The sequence below is a fragment of the Petaurus breviceps genome, unplaced genomic scaffold (assembly GCF_028583685.1).
Source record: "Petaurus breviceps papuanus isolate PSGF00001 unplaced genomic scaffold, PetGlider_PUasm1.0 673, whole genome shotgun sequence".
Taxonomy (NCBI): domain Eukaryota; kingdom Metazoa; phylum Chordata; class Mammalia; order Diprotodontia; family Petauridae; genus Petaurus; species Petaurus breviceps.
In genome coordinates, this window is record NW_027186448.1 from 335,215 (window position 1) to 363,017 (window position 27,803).

At 42.2% G+C, this 27,803-nt stretch overlaps 3 protein-coding genes across 6 annotated transcripts in view; all 3 read left to right on the top strand.

Annotated features, from left to right (window-relative positions):
- Positions 1 to 10,971: 10,971 nt before the first annotated feature.
- On the top strand, positions 10,972 to 21,615 carry TNFSF12 (TNF superfamily member 12). Of its 2 annotated transcripts, XM_069104035.1 has the most exons (7): positions 10,973 to 11,220; positions 11,431 to 11,481; positions 12,018 to 12,081; positions 12,332 to 12,385; positions 12,491 to 12,526; positions 20,384 to 20,508; positions 20,711 to 21,615. In XM_069104035.1, the coding sequence occupies exons 1-7, from the start codon at positions 11,062 to 11,064 to the stop codon at positions 20,960 to 20,962; spliced, it is 741 nt and encodes a 246-aa protein (XP_068960136.1). In that variant the 5' UTR covers positions 10,973 to 11,061; the 3' UTR covers positions 20,963 to 21,615. The 2 variants fall into 2 exon arrangements, with proteins under 2 accessions (XP_068960137.1, XP_068960136.1); XM_069104036.1 differs by lacking the exon at positions 12,491 to 12,526 and having other exon boundaries at positions 10,972 to 11,220.
- TNFSF13 (TNF superfamily member 13) lies at positions 20,387 to 26,289 on the top strand. 2 transcript variants are annotated; one of them, XM_069104033.1, is made up of 6 exons: positions 21,817 to 23,334; positions 23,677 to 23,761; positions 23,895 to 23,942; positions 24,120 to 24,238; positions 24,729 to 24,864; positions 25,202 to 26,289. In XM_069104033.1, the coding sequence occupies exons 1-6, from the start codon at positions 23,086 to 23,088 to the stop codon at positions 25,309 to 25,311; spliced, it is 747 nt and encodes a 248-aa protein (XP_068960134.1). In that variant the 5' UTR covers positions 21,817 to 23,085; the 3' UTR covers positions 25,312 to 26,289. The 2 variants fall into 2 exon arrangements, with proteins under 2 accessions (XP_068960135.1, XP_068960134.1); XM_069104034.1 differs by lacking the exon at positions 21,817 to 23,334 and adding an exon at positions 20,387 to 20,508 and having other exon boundaries at positions 23,677 to 23,942.
- An 871-nt stretch (positions 26,290 to 27,160) lies between these two features.
- The window catches only part of SENP3 (SUMO specific peptidase 3), a 9,431-nt gene continuing 8,788 nt past the window's right edge, over positions 27,161 to 27,803 (top strand). The window contains exon 1 of one of the 2 annotated variants that reach the window (XM_069104031.1): positions 27,161 to 27,523. The gene's annotated coding sequence lies outside the window, so the exon portion shown is untranslated. The remainder of the gene's footprint in view (positions 27,524 to 27,803) is intronic. The other variant, XM_069104032.1, reaches the window with a different exon arrangement.

Consider the following 27,803-nt stretch of genomic DNA (forward strand, 5'->3'; position numbering starts at 1 on the left):
CTTTCTTTCTTTCTTTCTTTCTTTCTTTCTTTCTTTCTTTCTTTCTTCTTAAAGCAATTGGGTTGCTCAAGGTTACATGGCCAGTTATTTTGTGTGGGTGGTAAGTATCTGAGGCCTAAACCGATCCCAGGTCTCCCAACTCTGGGGCCGGCGCTCTTACTCACTGCACCACCTGGCCGCCCTGGTTTTATTTCTTTATGAACTGAGTCAGTGTGTCTTAATGTTAACTGAGTTTGGAATTCTAATCAGATTGCCTTTACAGAGTCAGGGATCTCTCAGGGAAATTTTGGGTGTCCTTTGGTATAAAAACCTGGAGGAAATTGCCTGGATCTCCAAGAGGATTGTGTATTTACCTAGAGAAATTTTGGTCTGCCACATCAGATAGCCCTATGTACTAAGGAACCATGGAAGAGTTTTCACCCAGAAGTTGGGCTTTAGGAATATTAATTTGATAGCTATTGGAAGGATAGATTGGAGAAGGGAGAGACTAGAACTAAGTAAACCAATCAGGAGGCTACTGCAATAGTCTAGGAGAAAGGTAATGAGGGTCTAAACCAGGGTGATGACTGTATAAGTGAAGAAAAGGGAACAGCTGCACAGATATTGTAGAGGTAGATTTGACAAGATTTGGCAACTAATTTGATATGGGGGATAAGGGAGAGTAATGATTTGAGGATAATTCTGAGGTTGTGAATCTGGGTGACTGCAAGAATAGTAGTGACTTCAACAGAAATAGGAAAATGTGGCCAAGAATGAATTTAGGGGTTAACATAATGAGTTCAGATTTGAACTTGTTGAGTTTCAAATGCTTGTGCAACATCCAGATGAAAATGTCAAGTAGGCAGTTGGAGAGAAACATAGGATTGGAATTCAGGATAGAAATGAAAATCTCTAGAGATCTGGGAGGCATGTGCATATAGAGTTGCAAACTGAAACTAAACTCATGAAAGTTGATAAGATCATCAAAAGAGATTGTAAAAAGAGAAGAGGGCCTAGGACAAAACCTAGACAACAGGAAAGGACCTTAGAGTTCACCAACCCCCCTCATACTACATATGAGAAAAGTGAGACCCAGAGAAGTTTATTGACTTAGGCTGTGTGGAAAAGTCAGTAAGAGATCTTGGTTTTAATTCTGGTTCTGACACTGTGTTTACAAACTAAATTAGGGAATTTTACACCCCCTCTGAAGACAATCAATAGTGTAGTATGACACCTTATCCTCCTATGTGCTTAAGGAAGGCAGGCAACAGGTTACTATGACTTTTTCTCAATGAGAACATTAGAGAATATAGCTATTTCTCAGTACCACATGGTACCCTTACAAAAAGAGACTATGTGCTAATGTACAAAGGAATTATAAGTAAATATTAAAATGCAGAAATATTAAATTAATCCTTTGCATATAATAATGCAATAAAATAGTCATTAACAGGGGAACACAAGCAAAAGATACTGACCTAAATGGAAACCCAAGGATGTATAGGCCACTAAAAGGCCTAATCCCTTGAGCATAAGCAGTCTGCTTTGCCTGGAGGCCACCTCTTATAGTTGCTCTTAAGGCACTTTATTATGTCCTTACCCACACCATTTTCACACCTTATTCCTCTCCAAGCTGGCTTCTACTCTGGAATTCACATATTGGAACTACCCTCTGCCCCTATATCTCCTCCTTCTGAACCTCCTCTCAGAACCACCATTTAAGGTGGACACCATGGCTACCCAAGTCTCATTCCTCCCCAGGCTGCATTCTGGACTTCCTCAACTATGCTCCCTTAGGATCCCCTTTTTAGGATCTTTATATGTTTTCTTCCCCTATTAGAATGTAAGCACTTTGAGAATAGGGACCCTCTTTTCTTTTGAATTTTTATTCCTAGTGCTTAGTGCTGTGCTTGGTACATAGTAAAAACTTAATAAATGCTAGGCAACTGACTTATTTTACAGATAAATACTTAAACATTTGCTGTTGATTTAATGATATGTATGAAGAGAAATATTTAAGTAGGCATGAAGGACTCAGATGCAGGGTATGAAGATCTTGAGTCCTGTTGAGTCTGTAGTGTGGAGTTAGAAATGAACCACCCAAAATTCTGTCTGGTGAGAGGTTAGGAAGTGAGGAATATAGGGATGGATAAATAAGCCCAGGGTTTCTCAACATCTCTTAGAAGCTGTCATGGTTTAGAAGAAAGAGCAAAGCACTCAGGTTCAAAGTTCTGTCATTAATCCAAACTGGCTTTAAGTCAACATGGTTTCATGATTTTCTCCAATAAATCACTTAATTTCTTTATTTCACCATCTCATTTTTTTTTGAGAGAAAGGTATATAAAAGCAACCAACATATCAAAAAGATTTGATGTTATATATGCAGTATTCCACAGTCATGGTTTTGGATCATGGTATTTCCTCTTATTTCTTCTTTGGGACCAAGCTTGTTCATAATTTACTTAATTATCAGTTATCTCTGTGGCTTGTTCTTTGGGTTCATACTTACTCATGATGTTATTGCTACAAAGGATATGCCAATAAATAGATCAGAGGTCCATTTGACCTAGCACAGACTTTCAGGGAACCATAAAAATGAGAGGTTACCCATAAAGAGGGTTAGGGTTGCTCTAGAGACCCCAAAGTACCAACACGCTGGGTCCTGCTGAATAAATTCGACTCAAGTCTTCTCTCAGCCAAAGAAAAGTTTATTAAAAGTTCGCTTGTATTAGACACAGAGTTAAGTCTGTGTTAAGTCATTCTATGGTATTCTCACACACAGAGACAAGATGGGGTCTCATATACAGAAAGGTTGTGGGAGGAATCTAGGGGTGGCCTAGGAGAGGAGTTTGGGGAGGGTCTTTAGGAGAAGCCAGATTAAGGGTGGGAAGTTGCCTGAGGCTACCTGGAGCCAACAGACAATGGTGAGCTAGGCCTTTTCAAGGGTGGATTGATATTTTGATAGGCTCAAAGGTGGGAAGTAGATGGACAATGGAAGGCTAGGCTAATAACAGAGGTCTGGGCCCAGCCACAGTGTAAGGCTTATGGCTTCATGCAAATGCCTCATCAAATGGGATGATTTAATCAGAGTTCAAGGTGGGGGGTTCCCAGAACTTGTACCTCAAGGACTCAAGGAGAGCTCAAGAGGATTCCTAGAGCCTGTACCTCATCAATACCCACTAACCCTGATTGTCCCATTATTATTGTATTGGACAAGTGGGCCAGAATAATCTCACACAAAGTGAGTCTGCCCTACATAATTCTTGACTCTCACAGAGGCAAGATGGAATTTATATACAGAAAGATTGTGGGAGGGTTCTAGGTGTGGTCTAAAGGAGGAGTTTGGGGTGGGTCTTAAGGAGGAGTCAAATGAGCTCAGATTCCAGTAATGAGAGATTAAGGGTGGGAAATAGCTGGAGGCTACCTGGAGATGACAGACAATGGAGGCCTAGGCTAGTTTAAGGGTAACAGATTTGGGCATAGATATTATTTCTGAAGATCAAGGATGGGAAGTAGCTGGACAATGGAGGGCTAGGCTAGTAACAGAGATTTGTGCCTAGATATAATGAAAGGCTAATGGCCTCTGGAAAATGGCACATCAAATGGGAAGATTCAAGGAGAGTTCAAGGGGGTTCCCAGAACCTGTACCTCATCACAATAGATAGAATATTTGCTCTTAAATTTAAATAAATACTATTTGGCATATTATGAAAAGGTCCATTTTTCTATGATTCTAGAGTTTTTATTAGAAATGAGTTTGCATGTATAACCTATGTCAAATTGCTTGCCTTCTCAATGAAGGAGGAAGGGAAATGAGGAAGGGAGAGAGAGAATTTGGAATTCAAAATCTGAAAAAAAAAATGTTAAAATTGTTTTTACATGTAATTGGGAAAAAATAAAATATTAAATTTTTTAGAACAGGAGTGTTGGATTTTGTCAAAAGCCTCTTCAGCATCTATTGATTTAGTCATATGCTTTTTAGTCTATATATTATTGACATGATTTATTATATCTGCAATCTTTATTTTGAATCAGCCTGAATTCTTAGTACAAACCCAACCTGGTGATAATGTATATAATTTTTCTAATATGTTATTGTAGCCTACTTGATAGTATTTTTACTTACAATATTTACATCAATATTCATTAGGAATATTTGTCTATGGTTTTCTTTCTCTGCTTTGTCTCTGCTTGGTTTACATATCAAGACTATATTTGTAATAGCATTCTTTTTTTTTGTTATTTTTGTATTACACAATAATGTTATATTTGAAAATTAAGGTAAATTAAAAGACAAGATTTGGAGCTTAATCATTTATTAGTTAGACTATCAGCAATCAGCAATAAATAAATTAGGTTAGTGGCCCCTCTCAATGACCTCATCTATAAAATGAGCTGGAAAAGGAAATGGCAAACTGCCTCAGTATCATTGCCAAGAAAACCCCAAAAGGGGTCATGAAGAGTCAGACAGGACTGAAAACTACTGAACAACAAATGGTGATGTGAGAAACAGAAAATATCAATAAAAACTTTTTTTTTTTATAGTCCTGCTTGACTGTGCTTACTTTTGAACTTCCTTCAATGAAATTAAAAAAAAAAAATGCTTCAATAGCCCTTTTGGAAGGTATCATTATTGGTAGCCCACCTGGTTCACTTCAATCCCTCACTCTAATAGATAGGAAGAAAAAAACAAGCAAAAAAACAAACAAACAAATCCACACAGTGGCCATATCCAAAAATATGGGGTTTTTATTTGCTTTTCATTTCATTAAACTTTCTATCAGGAGGATGACGTTTTATTCTAGGTCCTCTGGAGATATTGCTGGTCCTTGCTTTGATCACAATTCTCAAGTCTTTTTTTTTTTTTTAAGCAATTGGGATTAAGTAACTTGCTCAAGGTTAAAAGGCCAAGTGTTTCTGGGGGGGTGCTAAGCTTGGAATCGATCCCCAGGTCATCTGGCCGCCCCAATTCTCAAGTCTTTTGAAGCTGCTTTTTTTAATGTTGTCCTTGTATAAAGTATTTTCCTGCTTCTGTAAACTTTATTCTCCATTACTCCACTCATCAGTTCCCGGGATTCTAGAAAATCTCTTTCACCATTTTTTTATAGCACAATAATATTCCTTTACCATATCCATATATCCATATACCACAATTTGTTCAGCCACTCCTCGACTGATTGCCCCTCCCTTAGATTCTAGTTATTTTCTTTTTTTTTCTAAAAATTCTCCTTTCAGGGTTATGAAATTTGTTTTGTTTGTGACTGTTACCTGCCTGGTATTATCCTCTCTTTTAAACCTTCCCTTTTGAGATTGATATATTTCTATACCAAACCTAGTGTGTGTGTGTGTGTGTGTTCAACCCTCCTTTGTCTGGTTCAGATATGTGTGATTCATCTGATGCCCGTTCCCCTTACCCTTTCATCTCTGTTCAAGCACTTCATTTATGAGAAATAATAAGTTCTATCCCCTTCTTCCTCCTTTCTATATTAGTGCATTCCTTTTACTTTCCCTTCTCTTTTTTCTCTTAAATCCTTCAGAACAGAACCAACCTATGCCCCAGGTCCTTTATTTTTCTTATTTAACTTCTTGAAATTTTCCTTTGAAGACATTGAGGTTCTGAAAAGATCCTTGTTTCTTCTCTGCCATTAGAATGTTTAGCATGACAACATCATATAGACTTTTTCAATTGCTTAAATAAATTTGCCATTCTAGGTTTCTCTAAGTTCTTGTTTTTCTCTTTCAAAGTTCCTGTTAATCTGTGGTCTTTTCATCAGAAATGTTTAAAAGTGCTCTCTTCTACTAAAGATTCATTTTCCCCCAAAAGATTATTCTCATCTTTTCAGGGCAAGTTATTTTTGGTTGTAAGCCATGCCTTTTGCCTTTAGGAATACTGTATTCTAAGCTCTCCTATTTATATTAGAAGCTTACAGGTCTTGTATAATCCAAACTATGGTTCCTTGGTACTTTATTCTTCTTTTTGGGTGTTTGCAATATTTTTTCTTTGATGTATAATCTCCGGACTTAGGCTATGATATTTTGGGGACTTTTTGAATTCTCTTTCAGGAGATGATTAGTTGGTTTTTCTATCTTCACTTTGCCTTCTGGTTCTTATATACTTGGGCAGTTTTCTTTTATGATTTCTTGAAATATAGGGCCAAGATTGGTTTTGTTTTGTTCCTTTTTATTGTCATAGTTTTAAAGAAGACCAGTGATTCTTAATTTGTTTCTTTAACCTTGTTTCCTAGGTTAGTTTTTACAATAGCATATATCTTACATTTTCTTCTATTTTTTTTCCATCCACTCCAGAGAGCACTCACTGGCCCTGGAGTCAGGATGACCTGAGTTCAAATTTGATCTCAAACCCTTAATACAAAGCTAGCTGTGTGACCTTGGGCAAGTCACTTAACCCCAATTGTTCTACCTTTCCCCCTCCAAAAAGCAAAAAAATCAAAACAAAACAAAAATGCCACGTTACTCCAATTTTTCATAAAAATAATTTACACAAATAAGTTTTAGCAACTCATTTTTTTATAACATGGTTGACTTTAGCCCTATTCTCTCAAGGTCAGGCTTATCCTACCTTTCTACTCCCTTAATATTCTCAGGTACTCTCACAATATGAGACTGTTTTTTTCTCTGCCATCAGCTTGACCCCTCATTAACTGTGTTCTCCCCATTTTTAAAGGGCCAATGACTAGCACCCTAGCTCCATTTGGCCACGACATCAGATAGCTTTGACAAAGCAATATTTACTTCAAAGATATAGCAATAACAAATGTATAAATATTTCCCACAAGTGAGTTTAGTTCTTACAATGGGATTAATCCCACTACATTCAGGTCCAAAGTTAGCAGCTGAATTCTACTGGACTGAAGTCCCCCACTCTTGCTCCTCAGATTGTCATTGCTGGACTGACTACAACACCCAGACGGCCTGGATTCCTGGATTCTCAGATCCTTGTGGTTTTGTTCCTGGCCTAAACTGGAGACACCACTCTAATAAATGAGTTTTCTGAGCCACAGGGCCTTCGGCAAGAGGTGTTGGAAGTTGGGGCCTTCCCCCTTCTGATGAGGCTTTGGGAACCCCCTTCAGTTCTCTTTGAATCTTTGAAGTACAGGCTGTGGGAACCCCCTCTTGAACTCTGATTAAATCATCTCATTTTATGAGGCATTTGCATGAGGCCATAAGTCTTACATAGTGGCTAGGCCCAAACCTCTGTTACTAGACTTCTCACTCTTGAGCCTATCAAAATATCAATCCACCCTTGAACTGGCCTAGCCCACCATTGTTTGTCAGCTCCAGGTAGCCTCCAGCAGCTTCCCACCCTTAATCACTCATTGACCTTGTCTGGCTTCTCCTGAAGACCCTCCCCAAACTCCTCTTCTAGACCACCCCTAGATTCCTCCCACAACTTTCTGTATATAAGATCCCATCTTCGCTCCATGTGGGGTGAGAGTGAGAATGATCTAGCACAGACTTACTCTGTGTCTAATACAAGCAAACTTTTAATAAATGTTACTTTTCTCTGGCTGAGAAGACTTGAGTCGAATTCATACAGCAAGACCCAGTATGTTGGTATTTTGGGGTCTCCAAAGCAACCCTAACTAACCCTCTTTATGGGTAACCTCTTCACTTCCACTGTGGTTCTGACACAGTAAGCCATTGATGAAGGAGTTATCTTGCTCCTGGGTGTGCTGGAGGCAGCTCTAATTTGCTTGTAAGAGCTGATTGTTAAATTTTCTGTGTGAGCTTTCCCCCTTCGGGAATCTGTACATACTTGGGTTTGATTTATTGTTTTATGGAATTTCTAGACTTAAAGTATTAGTAATGCAGAATAAACTTAATACTGTATGGGTATACATCCTCCTGACCTTTGTTAAATATTTCCCAGCACACTCTTGTATTGCCCTATAAACCTTGCTTGAGATCAATTGGAGGGCAGTAGAAGTCTTAGGTATTGAGGTGATCACCTGACTAAAGGCCTGGTGACTGGAAGGTAGAAACAACAATAAAGAAAAAGGAGAAGAAAGAGGAAAAAGAGAAGAACAACAATAACACACATTCACATATCACTTCAAAGTTTGCAAAGTGTGGGGCGGCCAGGTGGCTCAGTGAGTAAGAGCACGGCCCCAGAACCGGAATGACCTGGGACCTGGGAATCGAATAACCAGAAATAACTGGCTGTGTAGCCTTGAGCAAGTTACTTAACCCCAATTGCTTAAAAAAAAAAGTTTGCAAAGTGCTCTACAGCAATTATATTACTTGAGCATCACAGCACCCCAGCCTTTCTCCCTCTGATAGGAAAGAGTAAAAGTTCTGGACTGTGCAGACTCAGGCCATTTGTCAGGCAGCTCCTTAACCAATGAAAAATGGCTCCTCCCAACCACATGGGAAACAAACCATGGAGCCTGTGGTGGCTCCATGATTCTTTGATGGCTCCCTGAATGTGCCAGAATGCCATTACATCTATTTAAATAAGGTGAATTTATTACAATTTTAGAATAAAATGAATCATAAGCCTAAGATATTGTAAATAATTCCTCTTCTGTATCCACTGGATATGGGATTATAATACCATAGATTTAGAGTTGAAAGGGAACTTTAAGATCATTTTTTCAATCCCACTATTTTGCAGTCAAGGAAACTGAGGCCCAAAGGTCACATGTATAGGAAGTGGGAGAGCCTCATTTGAACTGAGATTCTCTGACTCCAAATCCAGCCATCTTTTCACTGTATGATGCAAATAGAGAAACAGGGCAGCAGGTGCTATTTCTCTCTACCCCCAATCTTTAAACCTTCCCGCTGAGATGTAGTAAGAACCCAGAATAAGGAATGGGTCATCTCTGAATGGGCTGTACTGGAGCCTAAGCTATCAGTACCCATGCTACGCCTGGCACTGACCCTGACCTGGCCCCAAGAACTACCTTTACCTTGGGGTAGGAATGGAGGACCTGGAATTAAAGCAGGGAAGAGTAGCATTGGAGTATCCCATGGAGCAGCTACCAGGTCCCTGTGAACCCCAGTGTCCATAGTGGGGGAAGGGGTCTGGCCCAAGCAACTGAAATGTGGGGTTGGTGATGCCCTTCTGATTATTATCAAGGGTCACTTCCCCATAAGTGCCCACTCTGTGCTTCTAGTGGAGGATCCCAGTCCTTTCACTTTGTAGTTAGAGCATCCAGAGAGCTAGAGAAGTAGTTACCAGGGTAAAATGGTAGAGGAGGGACTGGAGGTGGGAGAGATGAGGGAGGGTTGACACTCCTATAGCCTCTGGTTGAGCTCAACACCTATAGCCCAGTGATAGAAGTTCCATTTTTTTTTTTTTTGCCACCCTCCAGCTACTGGATTGGAAGGGATGCACTGTGTTAACTTTCATTGATTTTTATTTGAATTTTATTCTTACTGGAAAAAAAGAAAAGAAAATGGCTCACCCAAGATCACAAGGAAACAGCTTTCTCTCTGTGTCCCCCAAACCCACACAAAAAACCTTCTTTGCTTTCCATAACCTGACTCAATGCCTGTCTTCTGCTTTTCTGGGAATGATGCTTCATTTTTAACCAATCAGGCTTGGCAAGTGGACAACTGCATGACCTCTAGCCATACACAGGTCAGCCTTTAACTTGGCCCCACAACCATTCCCATACGATTGTAAGGAGATCTCTCCCCTCTCTCTCTGTATCTCTCTCTTTCTCTCCCATTACAAGTGAGCCTCCTACTACTTCACATTTCTGATTATGCCACCACTCTGCTTACAACCTGCAGTGATTTCCTGTTACCATATCAGGATAAAATACATACTACTTAAACTGACACTGGAAAGCCCTCTATAATCTGGCTTCAAATTATCTTTCTTACCTTATTTCATACTATGCCCTTTAATCCTGTCCCTATTCTAGCCAAAATGATTTACTAGTTATTGCTCAATTTCATCTTGTCATTTTCAGCTCCTGTGCATTCAAATACACAGTCTTTTCTCACACTTGGAATAATATTCCGGAAGCTTAGGAGAGGGCTGTTGGATAGAGTGATGGACCTAATCAGGAAAAAACTCTGCCTCAGTTTTCTTAGCTATAAAATGGAGAGAATAATAGCATCGACATCCCACAGTTGTTGTAAGCATCAAATTAATTAATTAATACATGTAAAGTGCTTAGTAAACTTTAAAGTGCTTCCTGAATGCATGTTATTATGATAATGATGACCCCCAAGATGAAAGGAGTCCCTCCTTTCTCATAAAGCACTTTGGGTGCATTCCTTCTTTCCCCCTTAGACATTCTAACTTGCACCGTACTTATTTTTCTACTAGTGGAATCTCTTCCCACTATTTGAATGAGAGTAGGGACATTATGGAGTTATTTTTTTCCCCTTTTATAACCCCAGAACCTAATTCAATGCCTATAGGAACTTAATGTTTACCGATTTGAATTGAATTGTCCTAATCACAAACTTTATTTGCTGAGCCCTAAATTGGAATGTAAGATATATAGGAATTCAAACACACATTAAGCCATCACGGAGTTGTTCAAGGCAAAATAATTAGTTCTGGGAAAATATAAGAATAAGAGGAAACGCAGTCGCGTAATAGTTAGTCCTATTGCCGTAAATTAGTAATTGCGCAGAGGGAGAGTTGCAGGGGAGTCGCAATGTCTTAGACTAATCACTCTCCTTCCCAAATGTATATCCTCTCATATCTATTCGTCACACACTCATTTCTGTTTAACAAACAAACTAATCTCTGTTTTGTACATACTCTAATCAGATTTATGCTCTTTGGGGGGGTTCACACCAACACAAACAGTATTCTTTGCTTTATATTCATCATTGTTTTATACATTTTTTAATCAGGGATCTAAAAAAAAGGCAAACATGTACTGAGTCCCATTTCATATAAAAACAAGCATTCTCTAACAAGCTTTCTCTGTTTTTAACACATGTCCGCTTCCTGTCCCTCATCCCCCCTCCTCCCTCCTGTTTCCCTTGCCCCTCCCTCTTTCCAGCCTGCTCCCTCCCACTTCCCCCTCCCCCATTCCCTCCGGTCCTGATTGGGGGGGGGGGGGGCGCTGTGAAGCACAGCCCCCCACCCCCATGGCCACCCGTAGGAGCCAGAGGCGGAAAGGGAGAAGGGGGGAGCTGGGCACCGCCCTGCTACCCACCCTGGTCCTGGCCCTGGGCCTCTCTCTTGCCTGTTTCGGCCTCTTGCTAGTGGTTATCAGCTTGGGGACCCAGGCATCCCCATTCTCCCAGGTGAGATCCCTTTTGCCCTAGAGATAGAGGAGGACTTGGAAGGGCCAGAGTGAGAATAATAGACAGAAGAACTATTCGAAGAGACACAGGAGGAAAAAAAAGGCATGGAACTTAGTTGGAAGGAAGTGAGAAGCTAAGGGGTGAGGAATCAGGTGGAGAAGGGAGAGGGTTTGTTTCCCATGTAATGTCTTCCCCTGTTCCCCTCTACAGGACCCAGCCCAGCAAGAGATGGTGGAGGAGAAGGAGGCTGAGCCAGTGATGGTGAGTTATGTTTATTTGTGTGAGATGTATCTGTCTCCCCTTGTGTCATTATTTGTTCTATTTCTTTTCCTGTCGCTTTGTGACTCATGCTGAGTGACTCTGGGTCCTGGAAAAGGAGGAAAACCTGGGAGCTGACCGGGTTTACTCTTTACCCCAAGCCACAATTTTAAAAAATGTGGTGAAAGACTAAATCTTTCCTGAAGCTGAAATATCCTAAGAGAAACACGGTGCTTTCTAATGCCAGGCTCACTTTCTGAATGACCTTTGGGGAAGTCATTTTCCCACTCTTGGTCTCAGTGTGCGAATCTGTAAAATGTGCTGGTTGGATTAGATGTCTCTTTCTCCAACAATGTTGAAATCCTGTTGCTATGTTTGTCCCTGGCTTTATCTCTAATTATCTCTACACTCAGCCACAAACTTTGTAGGTTTCTCTCATACTGTCTGTTTTTCTTAACCTGTGTATCTGTTTAGTTTGGTTTTGGGCTGGGGCTACATAGGCCAAGGTTCTATTTCAAATCTGCACTTACTTTCCCCAGCAAATGATTTCACAAAGCCAGAATCTAGCACCTACCCTGAAGAGAAGAGTACGCCTTCCCCGTGGTGAGTGTCCCACCATTCCAGCCCTGCTTCATACCAGATTTCAACTATGAACAAGATAGGGAGGGGGTAGGAAAGAGATAGAGAGAACAGTGTGTTCTGAGAGGGAATAGGGGCTGGTGAACGGGATAAGAATTGGTTGGGCCTGGGGTGAAGATCTGAACTCCAGAAAAATGTTAGAGCCTGGGAAATCAGACTTGTGGGTACCCAGAAAAGAAGGCTTTTGCTTATCTGTCTTTTCTTTAATTTTTAGCTGTCAAGGGTCATAAAGCTCGAACTCGAAAAGTGAATGCAGCCCACTATGAAGGTGAGATATGAACAGTGGAAAGGGTATTCCTGAGTTGGTAGTAGTGTTGTGGAAACAGAATCAAGAACTCTCCTCCTTAAATAATAATATCCCTGTGTTTTGTAGTTCGAGCAAAAGCAGGGATGGATGGAGCTCAGGCTGGTAAGTGATGGTCTCTACTTTCTGTGATGTTTCTTGAAGTCTTACAGGATCAATCTCTTTCAACTTTTTGACTTTCTGCTCAATTCCCCCAACCTCTTAGCCTCCACTCCTTGGTGGAAGGTCTTGAATGCCAGGCTAGATAGTTTACAGTAGTGACCATAGAAATGGACAGAATGGACAAATGGGGGTGGAAGTGGGGGAGGGAGTGATGGGGCAGAAATTGTAAAAGGGTTGGGTGCTGAATTACCAAAAGGGAGTAGGGACTTCTTTTGCCTGTTCATATCTCCTTTATTCTTAAGACTTAGAAACTGATTGGCTGTAGAAAGAAGGTATCTCCAAGGTTTTGACTGTAACTAGGAAAATAGTGGCGCTAATAGAGAAGTCAGAAGGAGCTAGTGTGTGGGAGATCGGATCATCCTGGAACACACTGATTTTTGAGGTGCTGGCTAGATATCTAGGCAGAGATATTCAGCAGATAGTTGGAAATTCAGTTCTGGAGTTTAGAAATGAAATTGGGCTAGAGACATAGATTTGTAAATTATTTACATAAAGCTATAAGAATGAATGAGATTATTGTGCTATAAGAAATGATGAAAGAGATGGTTTCAGAAAAACCTGGGAAGACTTAATGAACTGGTGCCAAGTGAAGTGAGCAGAACCAGAACACTGAAACAACTATACTGTAAAGATAATCAACTTTTAAGATTGTAACTCTGATGGGGGTGGGTTGGGGAGAGACTAAGCATAGACAACACAATGACCAAATCACAATTTCAAAGGACTCATGATCAAACATGTAATTCACTTCCATCCAGATAAAGAGCTGATGGATTCAGAGTGCAGATTGAAGCCTATTTTCTCTCTTTCTGTTGGTATGGAAATGGCTAATGTGGTAATTTGTTTCATATGACTACACATTTTTGTAAAGGGTTTTGTTTTTCTTGCTTTTTTCATGGTTTGGAGAGGAGGAGTAAGGGAGAGAATTTGGAACCACAAATAAAATAAAATTATTGGGGAAAAAAAGAATGAAAGAAAGAAAGGAAAGAAGGAGAAAAGAAAAGGTCAAGGACAAAACCTTAGACAATGTCTACTTGTAGGAGAAGTCATTGAAGGAAACTGAAAGAAACAGAAGTCAGAGCTCACAGAAAGTATGATAAAAACTATGGTAGAAGTGTCTTAGAAGCCAAGAAAGGAGACAATTTCAAGAGGGAGATATTGTCAAGTACTATAGACAAAGACTGAAAAACATCCATTGGACTTGGTGATTAAGTGGTCACTAGAAAAGTTACTTGGAGAGAACATTTTGAATGGAGTGGTAGGTGGTGAATGCCAAATTATAAGAAGTTAAAAAAAAAAGTAAAAAATGTAGTGAGGAAATTAAGGCACTGAGTACAGACTACTTTTTGTAGAAGTTTGATAGTGAAAGGAAGGAGTATAAGACCATATTTTGAAAGGATAACAATGTCAAGGAAAATTTATTTAATGATAAGGGAGACTTGAGAATGTTTGTAGACAGAATGGAAAGAACTAGTCAAGGGGCAGACTGATTAGGTCCCAGAGGAAGCAGGAGGGGACAGGATATAAGAACACAAGTAAAAGTTAAATTTGACAAAATGAAGGGATACTTTTGTGTCATTGACATAAAGGGAGGGATGATAAAGTATAAAGAGATTTTGAGGTAGAAAGGAGAGTAGGGAAGAGGACTTATGAAGTCAAGAGATTTCCTTTGAGGTTTGAAGCTTGTACATTGGGTTCAGTCTAGGTAGGGAGGCAAGTAAAACCAGAATAAGGATGGTAGACTGGAAAAATAAGGAGCCAGTGAGAGAATGGAAGACAAAGTGAAGATAAAAACTTGTTTGAGAGTAGTATGGGAATAAAAGAAATGTGGTCAGAGAAGGGAATTTCACTTTTCAAGACTTGTCATCCCTCCATATCTAGTTAGTCACCTCTTGGGTTTTCTTTCCTCATGTCCTTTCCTCTCTACTGTCCCAACCCCAATATAGGTCCTAAACCCTAATTTATTACACAGTAAGGAGGCTTGCTCCTACTATGGGCTGTCCTTCCAAACCATACTAGCAACTGCTACCAAACTATTTCATAAACTCCACTTTCATTATGTCCCATCTTTCCTCAGGATCTCCTGATGGCTCCTTATTCCCCACTGAAATAAGTGGAGAACACAGGCAACTCCTTTGCCTGTGTTTCTAACCTTATTTCCCAGTAAAAATTCTTCCCTCTAATCAGGCCACAAGTGCATCTCATTCACTCTTGTTTAGCCAATTCTCACCTATTATTCCAAGTCTAACTCAAATTCCACCTTCCATAAAGGCGTTCTTGTTTCTCTCAGCCTACATTGATCTCCTCATGTAGACATTTATAATCTATACCACAACATTTAGCACTTAATTATATATCATCTTAATTTTGGGGGAAGGGGGCCACAGTAATAGCCTTATCTCCTCAATTAGTTTACAAGTTCCTAGAAGGTGGGGACCGTCTTATCCTTATTTTGTAACTCTAGCAAGTGCTGAAGCATATAGATAGATAACAGGTCATCCAAGTGGATATGTCCAGTAGACAACTGTCAGTATGAGAATGGAGTTCAGGAATGTTATTAGGACTAGAGATGTAGACTTGGGAGTCATTTATATGGAGATGATAATTGAGCTTATGGAATCTGATGAGATCACCAAGAGAGTTTATACAAAGAAGCTCTTATACAAAGAAAATCAGAGGTGATCAGTATTAGTGAATGGGAGATGGGAGAACTAGGAGAGAATAATTTCACAGAAGCCTAGAAAGGATCAAGTAATAAAGGAAGAGTGGGGTAGCAACTGTATTAAAAGCTACAGAGAGGTTAAGCAGGATGAAACCATCAAGTTTTGCAGTTGAGAGATCATTGGCAACTATCAACCTAGACTCTCCAGTCCAACTCAGAAATGCACAGATGGCCCCTCCCATCCCATCTCACTGGAGTCCTACAAATATCCTGGAAGATACAGACCAAAGAAGCAGGTTGAAAAGAGGGCAGAGCACATATCTCTGCCACCTGTGAGGCAATCTCAGCACTTCCTGTTAGAGTTCCAGCACTAGCATTCCCTGAGTCTAAGGATGGTGCTTCAGGAGATAGACTTTGGAGTTTCCATCAAGGGTAGTCCCTTGAAATGTCAAGTTATTGAGAGGAGCGAGCTCATGATCGATGATATTGTTTTGGCCAGTAAAGGAGGATGGGAAGTTCTTTGCTGAGAGGGATGAATGTGTGGGATAGGGGGATTGAGGGGAGAAGGTTTAGAATAGCTCCTTTGGGAAGTGTGACAGAGTCAACTGGGGAAGAATAAAAACTGCCATGAAGCAATGAGGGTACAGCTGAGATGAAATAATGTGAACTTGTATTGGGCCCAGTTGGCCCAATTTTGTGACTTACTCTAGCAGTAGTCAACAGCACACAAGTAGAGAAAATGATTGGTAAAAGTAACCAAAGATTAGGGTTTGGTCAGGTCTGAGAAGCAACTGGCTGAGGGGGCAAGGGATTCCAGAGGAGATAATAATTCATACTTAAGCTGATCAACCACATATCACATCTGAAAATGGAGGAAAATGAATCCAGAGCAGGGGTGAGAGACTGGCAGAGTAGGATGGAGTGAAGGCACAAGAGGTCATGGTAAGTAAAAAGAATAGATTTAAAAGAAGTGGCGCAGTGGCTAAGATGGAAGAATAGGAGGTTATGATTAAAGAAAAGAATTTTGAAGTTCAAGGTCAAGGAGGGATCTAAGATATAGCCAGCTCTGTGGATGGCTAAGGTGAAGATGTAGGTAATGGGAGCTAACAAAATAAATGAAATAGGACACCAAGATGTTAACACCACTGTGTAAATTGAAGTCCTAAAGTTTGAGGACCAGGTTTGAGGTCGGAAGGAAGATCAGGTACTGAACTTCCTGAGAAAGAAAGGAGAATAATCTAGAGATAGATTACCAATAATTGGAACAAGAAATTATTTCAGATGATAGAGATGAAAGGCATGAACTTCAAAAGAGAAGTTGCTGAATGATGGTGGCAAAAGAATGGACTGGAAGTAGCAGTGGGGAGCAAGGAGAAGATCAACTCCTCCTCCAGACCCACAGTGTTGAGGGGCATGAGAGAAAGAAATGTAGAGGGCACTGGAGAGAGTGGCCAATGACATACCTTTGTAATAATAACAATGAGGCCTCGAGTCACAAAGACACATATTCCCAAGTTCAAATTTGGCCTTGGACACTTACTAGTTGTAAGTCACTTAAACCCTGTTTACCTCAGTTTCTTCATGTGTAAAATAAGCTGAAGAAGAAAAGGACAAACCACTCTTAATATCTTTGCCAAGAAAACCCTAAATGGGGTCAAGAAGAGTTGAATGTGGCTGAAAATGAATGAACAACTAATAACCGATATGTAGCACCTTAAGATTTGCAAAGCACCTTGTATATTTGCCCTCATTTGACTCTCACAAAAACCTTATGAGGTAAGCACTGCAGTTTATAAATGAGGAACCTAAGGTTCAGGTTGGTTAAGTTGGTTAAGTCATGTTCATTAAGCAGAAGGGAAAACTCCATTAAAATTTGAACTCATTTCTTCTGACTTTGTCTGTGGCTCTTTCCACTGTGACCTAGCCTTTGCACATATTATTTAATTTGTATTGAGTAATATTGTATTGAATAATATTGTACTGAGTACAAAGCACTGTACTGAGTACAAAGACATTCTTCTTGTTTTGATTTGGTGAAATTATGTGCCTCTTGAAAACACACACAACTATTAAAATGACTTTATTTATATACAATTACCATTATGTCACTCATGAATCCATAGTAGTTTCTTATGAGCTCACTGTTCCAGTTTGGTAGATCTTTTAGGCTGCCCTTTGACATGCCATTCTCATTCCAACTTTAAGATTTTTCTCATGCTTTTCTCCTACCTAGGTTGCCTTCCCTCCCTCTTCTTCCTTTTCATCTATCCTTCAAGGCCTAACTCAAGTCCCAGTTCCTCTGGATCCTTATACTTAGAGGCCTTCAACATAAATATTTATTTTTCCCTCAAATAACCTAACTTCTGAGTCACATTGCTTTATGAATTTTACTACCTCATTTTATCTGCCTAAGAATCTTGGGAGCTAGGTGCTATTATTATTATCCCATTTTTATCTCATTTTACAGATGAGAAAACTGAGGCCAGGGTCACACAGTATCTGAGAATAAATTTGAGCTCAGGTCTTCCTAACTCCAGGTCTATGGCTTTATCCACTGTGCACTTCAACTGCCCAGGTGGTATAGTAGATGAGAGTTCCTTATTCTACTGGTTCCTCTTTCTACTCAATTCCCATGACCTCCTCCTCCATTCTACCTCATTTACCCTATAAGCATTAGTTTTGCCATTACCCACAAATGTTCCACTTCCATGTTCATGAACTCTTTTTAAATCATTCTGCTTATATTTTATGACTATTGACTCTATTCTTTATCCCTGCAAAGACCTCTACCCTTTGGTATTCTCCCAGGCCATCATCCTTACATTGACTACAGTCTCCCCAATTCCAATATCTTGGTGAACCAGTTCAACTCTACACTATCCTCTTTTCTCAAATCCCTTCACCCCTTGTCAAGGCAGCAGCCTATCACGCCTTGCCAAACCCCAACCCTTGATTATTTCTGACATCTGCCTCCTTTGTTTTCAGTCATGTACTGTTGAAAAAGTCATGAAATTACACTGATTCAATCTACCACAAATTTGTTATCTGACCCCCCAAAACTCTCACTGTAGCAAAGTAATCCTGTTCCTCCCTAATTATTTTCTATCCCACTCCCCACAGTGGTTGTTCCAAAACTTCTTGTTTGAAGAAGGCTGTCCTTGAATTTCCCACAGCACTTTTCTACCATTCTTTCAGTTGAGAACCTCAACTCATACTTAAGAAAACTGAGGCCTTTCCCTGAGAGTTCCCACTTTTCCTCATTTTATTTCACATCCCTATGACATCATTCCCCCACTGTCTCTTCCTTCTCTCCAATCTCTGAGGAAGAGATGGCCTTTATCCAATTGCAATCCCTTAACATATACCCTTGATGATATCCCCTCTTGTCTTTTTCAGCAGATGGTTCCCCGTCACCTCTATCACCTCTACTTTCTCTAATCTTTACTCTCTATCTACTGATTACTTCTCTTTTGCCCATAAACATGCCTATGTTTACCCTATCCTTAGGGAAGAAAAAAAATAGCTTTGATCATACCATTCCTGCTAGATATTATGTTTTATCTCTCCTTCCATTCTCAGCTATACTTATTGAAAAAAACTTTGTACTCTGTGCTTCCATTTCTACCTTTCTATTTTCTTATAATCCTCCCTCAATCTAGCTTCCGATATAATTTCACTGAAACTTTTCTTTCTCAAAAGTTACCAATGATCGGGGCAGTGACTACAGCACCGGCTCTGGAGTCAGGAGGACTTGAGTTCAAATCTGGCCTCAGACACTTAACACTTACTAGCCGTGTGACCTTGGACAAGTCACTTAACCCTAATTGCCCTCCAAAAAGCAAAAAAAAAAAAGTTACCAATGATCTCTTAACTGCCAAATCAAATGGCCTTTTCTCAATCCTCATCCTTCTTGACCTCTCTGTAGCATTTGACACTTGTTCACCTTCTCTTCCTAGGGGCTCTTTCCTCTCTGGGTTTTCTCTACCCTATTTTCATAATACTGTGCTTTCTTGGTTCTTCTACCTACCTATTCATTCCTCAGATTCCTTTGTAGGATCTTCATCCAAATCAAACCACCTAACTAGACACTAAACTCTGTCCTGGTACCTCTTATTCTCTCCCTTAAGGATCTATCTGGTAAGTTCCATGGGTTCAGTTATCATCTCTATGGGGATGATTCTATGTAGATCTATATATCCAGCCTTAGTCTCTCTCCTGAGCTCCAGTTCCATATTACCAACTGCCTAGTGGACATTTCAAACTGGTTATCCCATAGTTATAGCAAACTCAACATGACCAAACTGCCTCATTTTCTTTATAATGTTGTATAATGTTTCTTTATAATGTCCTTGTGTAAATTGTTCTTTTAGTTCTCTCTTCATTCTGCATCTGTTCATAGAGGACTCAGTTTCCTCTGAAATGGTTTGTCATTTCTTACAGCACAATAATATTCCATCACATTTAAATGGCATAATTTGTTTAGCCATTCATTACCTACTAAGCAGGCACCTCCTTGGTTTCCAGTTTGGGGCTACTATGAAAAAAACTATGTTTTCATATATAAGGGCACTTTTCCATTTCTTTCATTTGAATTACCCATAGCACTTAGCACATTGTGAAATACATAGTAAGTAATCAATACTTCTGAACACTGTCCTTCATGTCCAATCCAAACACTTCAGCCCAGCCTTCAAGATTCTACCATCAAATGGCTCATCACCCCAATTCCTCCTCTTTTTCTACTAGTTATGTCCTCCTCCAAACCCAGTTCAAAACTCACCTCCAAGAAGCCTTCCCTGATTAAGCCTCATTTTTGGTAATTTTTTTTTCTGTTACTTACATATTCATCTTGCATTAAAATTGTACCATTTGTCCTTGCTGTTTGTGGTGTTTGTCATTTTTCCGCATATGTTTTAACTTCCCAACTATAGAGTAAGTTTTACAAAGAACAGGAATGCTCTTGAGATTCCAAGGGTGAAGACTTTTGTGTAGAATCTTCTTTTTCTTTTTGTATAAGTCTCTACATATCATGGACTGACTTACCAATTATTATTGAGAGTATAAGAGAAAGATGGAGAGGCCAATGAAAGGATCCTCTCTCTCCTCTCCCAACCCATCAAGTTTGTGTCTTTATACAGGTATGGATGGGACAGTGAGTGGCTGGGAGGAGGCCAAGATCAACAGCACCAGTCCACTGAGTTATGATGCCAAGAATGCAGAATTTACAGTTATGAGGGCTGGCCTCTACTACCTGTACTGTCAGGTGAGGTCCTTGATGGGAACCCAAACTTAAGGTGGAAAGGATGGGCAGGGGAGGGAAAGAGGAAGCCAAAGACATCAGAGTGGAAGCCTGGGAAGGACACAATGCCCAACTTGCTAGAATGCTGGGGTGGGGGTAGAGCTAACAGGGAGCTGAAGGTCTAGATTCCACCTGCACTCTTTTGCCCTCTTATATCCCCTCCTAGGTACACTTTGATGAGGGGAAGGCTGTATACCTGAAGCTGGACTTGCTTGTGGATGGTTCCTTGGCTCTGCGCTGCCTAGAAGAGTTCTCAGCCACAGCAGCCAGCTCCCCAGGCCCACAACTTAGGCTCTGCCAAGTGTCAGGGCTACTGCTCCTACGGCCAGGAGTCTCCCTGAAGATCCGAACTCTCCCCTTGGCACACCTCAAGGCTGCTCCCTTCCTCACCTACTTTGGACTCTTCCAAGTGCAATGATGCTCCTTGACACCAAAACTGCTTTCCTAGACTCCAGGCAAAGCTCTGTCCATCCCTCTTCTTGCTCTTCCCCCAAATAACACTGTTCTTCCCTTTTATCAGGCCATACAACTTTGTCTTTTCCTCCTCCAATTCCTTACAGTGCTGCTTCTCCTAACCCTAACTTCTTATAACTCAGACCCTCCCATCTCCAGGCTTTCATGAATTAATTTGCTCCTATCTCCTTATCAGTTACCCCTAAAGCACTCCCAACATTTGTCCTACCACACTTGATCTGCCCTGGCTTTTCCCCTTCTCCATGACCCCTTCCCTTTCATACCCCTACTGCTCAGTTCTGGTCCTCAGTTACCCCACTAACTTTAGCTGTTCCCCCTGCCCCACCCCCATACTCCTACCACTCAGTTCCAGTCCTGGATCCCTCAGCCTTCTATTCTACCTTGCCTTCCTTGTGGAAGCAATGTGTTTGGAAAAGCCTAAATGCTTGGATTGGGCCCTGGAAGACCTACTTCTCACACAGGGGTACTGGACCTGAAAAGCAGAGAGACTGGGGTGGGGTACTCAGAAGCTAAGGAGACTTGGAGACTTGTGGGGAGGTAGGGTGGGTTCCAGAATTGAGGGGTAGAAGATAAAGAGTATTCTCTTCCCTGCTAAAATCCCTGTGGATTTTTAAAAAGATATTTTTATTATTATTGAAATGAATTGTTGGTAATGGATATTAAAAAGGTAAAGTGACAGCCTCTGTTTGATAGGGCAGGGGGGTGGGAAGGGTGGTTTAGGAACCAGAGTAGGGAAGGGAATGAGGGTTGGAGGAGAAGTGGGTGCTTTGGAGGGAGGAGGGAGAACATACAGATTCCCAAAGGTTGAAGGGGGTTGGAAGAGATATAGACTTAGGTGGTTCTAAGTCCCAGGAGCAGAAAGCATGCTACCTGAAATGAGGATCATAGGGCTTAGAGTTAGAAGGGACCTTATAGACTACTTAGCTCAATCCCTTCATTTTATAAATGAAACCAGAAAGGACAGTGACTTTCTAGAGTCACAAAAGGGAATAAATGACAGAGACAGGATTTCAACCCAGGTCTTCCAACTCTTAAATCCAGAGCATTTTCCATTACACAGAACCCAAACCATGAGAGAAATTAGCCCTCTGACTAAGGTACAACAGAACTTTGCTTCATTTACCTATTAAGTCTGTTTCCTTCTAGAGGGGGAATCCCTTGAAATAGGTGGGGCAGGACTTCCTCCTGGCCGCCTCTAGTACATGCTGCAGGTATGGGCACAGGGAGGAGAGTGAGATCTGACTGAGTTTGGGTTTTTTTGTTTGTTTCAGAACAGGGATAGGAGGGGTTGGGGTGGGTGGGGAAATTCAGGCCAGCCAACAAGATGCCCTAGGAGGGCACTTGGAAGACTTATCACCTTGTCCAGAGGAGGAAAATTTTGGTTGGGCTATATCAGTATGGTTTCTTTCTGGTAATCTCTTGTAAGAACTTTTCTCTGGAAACAGGAAGTCATTTGCTTGCCAAGTTCAGCAAAGGGAGTTACAGGACATGTTCCAACACATCCCAGTCCTAGCCATAACCCCAGAGCTTGGGCCAGTTTATTGCTTCTTAAGTCCTGACCTCCTCCCTCCCCTATCATCCCCCAGTGTTAAATTTATTCCCACCTAATCTCTTCCCCTGACCATAAAAGCTGTTTTTCCATTCATTGCTCAAAAAAGGGATTCTCTCCATCCACAAAACTCTTCTTCAGCTCTGAGTCTCCCTCCCCCATCTCTGGGGCTGCTCCCACCCCCTCCGTCCCTCCCCTTCAGTCCATTCTCCCTGGGTATTGCTGTGTGATATGTCTATTGGCAGCTGTACTTTCATTGCCTGGGAGACTGAAATTCATTCTTTCTCTTCTTGGGGTTGTGAAGGAGGTATTGTGGGGGGTGGATCTTGAGGTGATCAGTAGGTCCAATTTTGGGGGTACCTGAGAAACAGGACGATATCTTCTTTCCTCCTCCCTCTTTTCTCAAGTTCCCTTTTACTTTTCCCTTGCGTAACTTTCTTCCTCCTTTCTATCTCTCCCCCCACCTCCGCCACCCTCTATTGTGACACACAGCTGCTGGCAGGGTCCTCAGGCTAGTCATGTCTCCTTCTTTGCTATCTCCCAGGCCCCTCCCTGGGCAAATAGGGGGTCCAACCCGGGAGCCAGCACTCTTGGTTTCCCTTTGGTTGAGTTGGGGGACAGTCCTGGGGGTGGCAGCCTGTGCGGTGGCACTACTAACTCAGCAAGCAGAGCTCCAGACCCTGAGGGCAGAGTTGGCCCAGCTGAAAGGGAATGGAGGGTCTCACCCGAAGGGAGATAGGCAGCCCTTGCTGATCCTACACAAGCAGGTGAGTGAAGGGAAAAGGAGGGACACTGGAAAAAATGGGACTGGGGTAAACTGAATTCCTGTGGAGTTGGTAGTCTCTGTCTTTTCATGCCCCATTACACTCTGAACTTTTAACCCTAAAGTGGGGTATTGGGGAAGCACTCTGCTTTGGAAGCTAGGGGAAAGTCCAGGTTTTCAGTAAAAGCTTATTAAATCTAGCCGGAATATAGCCATCAGGCTGAATACTTGGAGCTAGAAAAGGAGTGCAAGAGATGTGACTCAGAGTGTAGGCTGCTTGAGGGGTGAGGAAGAAATAGAAATTTGATGGGATTCAGTTTAATCCTGATTCTTTTTCTATAAGCAGGACACTGATGAACTGGAAATTTTGAAGGATGAGGAAATGTCTAGAAGGAAGAGAGAAGTCCTCAGCCAAGAACATCAGCACAAGAGTGAGACTTCATGGGGAAGAAACAGAGACCTTGGGGATTGGCCCCTGCTTTAAGGTTGAGGAGGAGTGGGGCCAAAGTTCAGGGCAAAGAGAAGTAGGTGATACAGCTGAACGCACCCCTTTTTCTCCCTTAGGAAAACGTTCAGTTTTGCACCTTATTCCCATTAACAGTACCTCCAGAGGTGAGTGTCATTTTGGATGATGGCTTAAGAAGGCCGGGAAAACTGGGGTCACGGGGGTTGGATCCATGAGTCCCCAAGGGGAGTGGAAGCTGTGGGTGGGAAAACCTTAGTCAGGGTTAAATCTCAGGGTACAGAGTAGGGAGTCCTTCTGATAGCCACACTACCCCTTACCTCCAGAGGATTCTGATGTGACAGAGATAATGTGGGAGCCAGTACTGAGGCATGGTGGAGGTCTGGAACCACAAGGACATGTTGTTGGAGTCCGGGAGACTGGAATGTATCTCCTGTACAGCCAGGTAGCCTCTGAGATACTTTGATCCTATAGCAGGGGTTCTTAACCTTTTTTTCGGTCAGTACCTCTTTGGCAGTTTGGTAAAGCCCTTGAAAGCCTTTCTCTGAATGTTTTAAATACATAGGATTAGAAAGAAAACCAATTATATTGAAATAAAAATGTAATTTTTTTCCCATTGATACCCTGAATTCTATCAATTTAACAATCGCTTCCATAAAGGAATAAAATGCCATAAGGACTCCTCGTCCATGGCCTTATAAGGTCACATGTTCTCCATCATATTCCTCAGAATTCTTTGGTTCCCTTGGGATCACAGTCAATATATCCTAGCCCCCCCTGCTCAGACCAGAACATAAGAGGACCGTTCTTTTCTACCTCCCATATTATGGTAGAAGGTCTACCTTTTTCCCTTCTTGGGTGACTCAGAAGGTACAAGGTACTGCCTCCTTTCTTTAATGGCTTTTTGCTCTCCCTACTACTTCCTGATCTGCCAGGTGCTGTTTCATGACATAACTTTCACCATGGGTCAGGTGTTGTATCGGGAGGGGCAAGGAAGGGAGATCCTATCCCGATGTGTCTGTAGCATGCCCTCCAACCTCCACCAGGCCTATAACAGCTGCTACACTGCAGGTGAGGGGGCAAAGATGAAGGCTCAGAAGGGTGAACTGGGGCAAAACTCTTGGGTCTTAGGGCGGATGTGGGGAGGAGGAATGCCCACTGCCAAGAGAAAAATGAGGATATCTGGGGTGTGTGATAGAAAACTGAGGGATGGAGTGATGGATGGCCTGAGTCCCTGCAAAAATAGTGGGGGAGAAAGGAGTAAGACAAATAGGTGCTGGGAGATGACTTGAAAAGGGATGCAGAGAGTCAAGGACTAAAGAGGAGGAAAGTGATGATAAGACATCTGGGTCCTTGAAAGGGATATATGGTTCTCTGAAGTGCGTCTTCCTCTTTCTCCCCTTCTCAGGTGTATTCCGGCTATACCAAGGGGACATTTTGAGTTTCACAATTCCTCGAGCAGGAGCCAAACTTGATCTCACTCCCCATGGCACTTTCCTGGGTTTGGTGAAACTTTGAACATAGAGAAAAGGGATGAATCTATACATGCTGAAGATAGTCAAAGGGTGGACTAGGCTCTAGAGGGCTGGTACTTTAGAACAGAGACAACTTCCAGATTTTGACCTAATTCTCTCCCTCGTCCCTTTTCTTTCTATTCTTCCCTCTTTTCTCCCCACTCCTATGGACAAACTTGGGGTAGAAGGATAAAGGACCTGATCTCCTTATCACCTTCCAGTCCCCAATTCTTTATGGCATCCTACTCTCCAATCTAGTTTATAACAGCTTGAATTATTCCACTACAGCAGTACCGCCTAGTGGCAAGTCAGGGACATTACCCTCTCTGCTCACCTTAACGCCACACCTCACTCCAAAATATTCCTAGTTTCCCATATTCCATAATTCCTGATTTAAGAATCTATTTCTTACACATTCTATAATGCCTCATTTTTCACTTGGTGTACCATTCTGAGATTTATTCACTCCATATTTTATCATCCTTATTTTAAAAGATGTATTATTAAGCAGTTACACCCTTTGGCCTCAGTTTTCTCATAAGGACTTAACTAGATAACCTCAAAGGTCTAAATCTATGAACCCTAAGATCTATTTGCATAATGTCATGCACTTGGCAATGTCAGAGAAATATAGATTTTAGAGTCAGAATATTTTACAAATAAGGAAACTTGAGTCCAAAGACAGCAGGATAACTCATCCAAGGTCACACAGGTATGTTAAGTGGCCTTCCCCTTTTATCATTCCATACCACTAATTCCTTGCCTTAGATATTTCATTTTATGGTCTTTCATGCTTTTCTGGCATTATGCTCCATCCACATCCCTAATCAGACTTTACCTCATACCTGAAGGCAAGTGGGTACACTTCACACCCTATCTAAACCTTGCCTGGTTCCCACAGCCATTCTCTGTTGGGCTCTCCTTTTCTGTTAATCCATCACTCAGCATGATAAATAAAAGTGAATGTAGCAGTCTGCTCAAATTATTTCTCCCAATGCATCATGTGCTTTCTAACCAAGTTCCCTAATTATCTCCCGTGTCCTTAATTATCTCCTAAACCCAGTATTTTGTTCCTACATCCCATTAACTTAGGTTCTCAACCCCACCACAGTATGTCCTATTAATTATGCCTCATGAAAGTGCTTCACATACAGTATCTCATTTGATCCCATAGATTGATTCTCCCTACAACTCTTCCTAGGCGAACTTCGTAAAATCACACGTCAAAACTGGAGAAAGACTAGGGATTATTTAGTCCACCGCTCACTCCCCAGGAGAGCCCATGCCTTATTCTTCTTATTCTTCCTGTCATCTTCATTCACACACTCAGTAAATAAAACATTTACTCATAATGCTGTTGGGCTCGATGCCACGTGTCCAGAAACATCTCTGCCCGAATCTCTCCTTACTACGCCCAGGAAAGGGAGGTTTTGGCGCTCTCTACATCTTCTCCTAGGGGTGCCCCGCACGCGCCCATACTGTTAGGCCCGGCCTGACCCTGGCGCCAGCCCTGAGCTACAGCCTGGGCAGCTCCTTCCTTGACAATCACAGTTCGACCCTGACGCTCTAGACTGAGGGCGTCCCCGTACAATCCGAACCACTCTCCTCCCCTCTCCTCCCCTCCCCTCCCCAGAATCGGTGCTTAGGACCCGGTGAGAAGTGGGTGGAGGAGGGGAGTAAGGGGCCTGTTGAAAAGTAGGCGGGGCCCAAGAGGCGCACGCGCAGTCTAGTGCCGGCGTGGGAGTGGACCACTGCGGGTCGGAGGGTGCTCTTAGGGAAGAAGGCGGGACCAGGGCCTAGGGCTGGCGGGGTATCTTTTGAGAAGTGAAGGACTTTTGCGCTTGCGCGCTGGCGGGTGGTGACGTATTAATCCAGCGCCGTTTTAATCCCGGTGGCCCAGGGGCTCGCGGGAGGGGAGGAGAGAGTAGAGAAGAGAAGAGGAGAGGAGAGAAGGTGAGGGGAGGAGGGGGGGAAGAGGAGGAGGAGGAAGAAAAAAAAGGGAAAAGAAGGAAAGGGGAAAGGTAGCTGTGGTGGGAGCAAAGGAGGCGGTAGCGGTTGCAAAGCCGAGGAACGTGAGCCCGAGCAGAGGAGGAGAAGCGCTAAGTCCAGTAGGCGACTGGAGGGAGAAGAAGAAGCTGTCGCCGGGATGAGCCGGGGAGCCTGAGACGCCTGGGCCTACCTCCCTCTCCCTCCCTGTTACTCTTCCAGCTCCCTTGGTGAGGACCCGGCCTCGAGACCCCTCCCCTCTCCGAATGCTCTGCACTAACCACACCCGTGCTGGAGGGGCTCCTGCCTCTTTCCTGGGTGAGATGTGAGGTCGAGGTGGAGCGCGAGCCTCCCCCCAAAATCGAGGACAGGATCCCCCCTCCGTTCCCATCCTCCGCACCCAGAATGAGCTCTCCCCCTCCTTCCCACTCCCCTCTTCCTCAGTCCCCAGGAAGGGCCATACTTCCTCTCCCCTCAGGTAGAGCTCAACAAGCTGAACCTCCCCGCCCC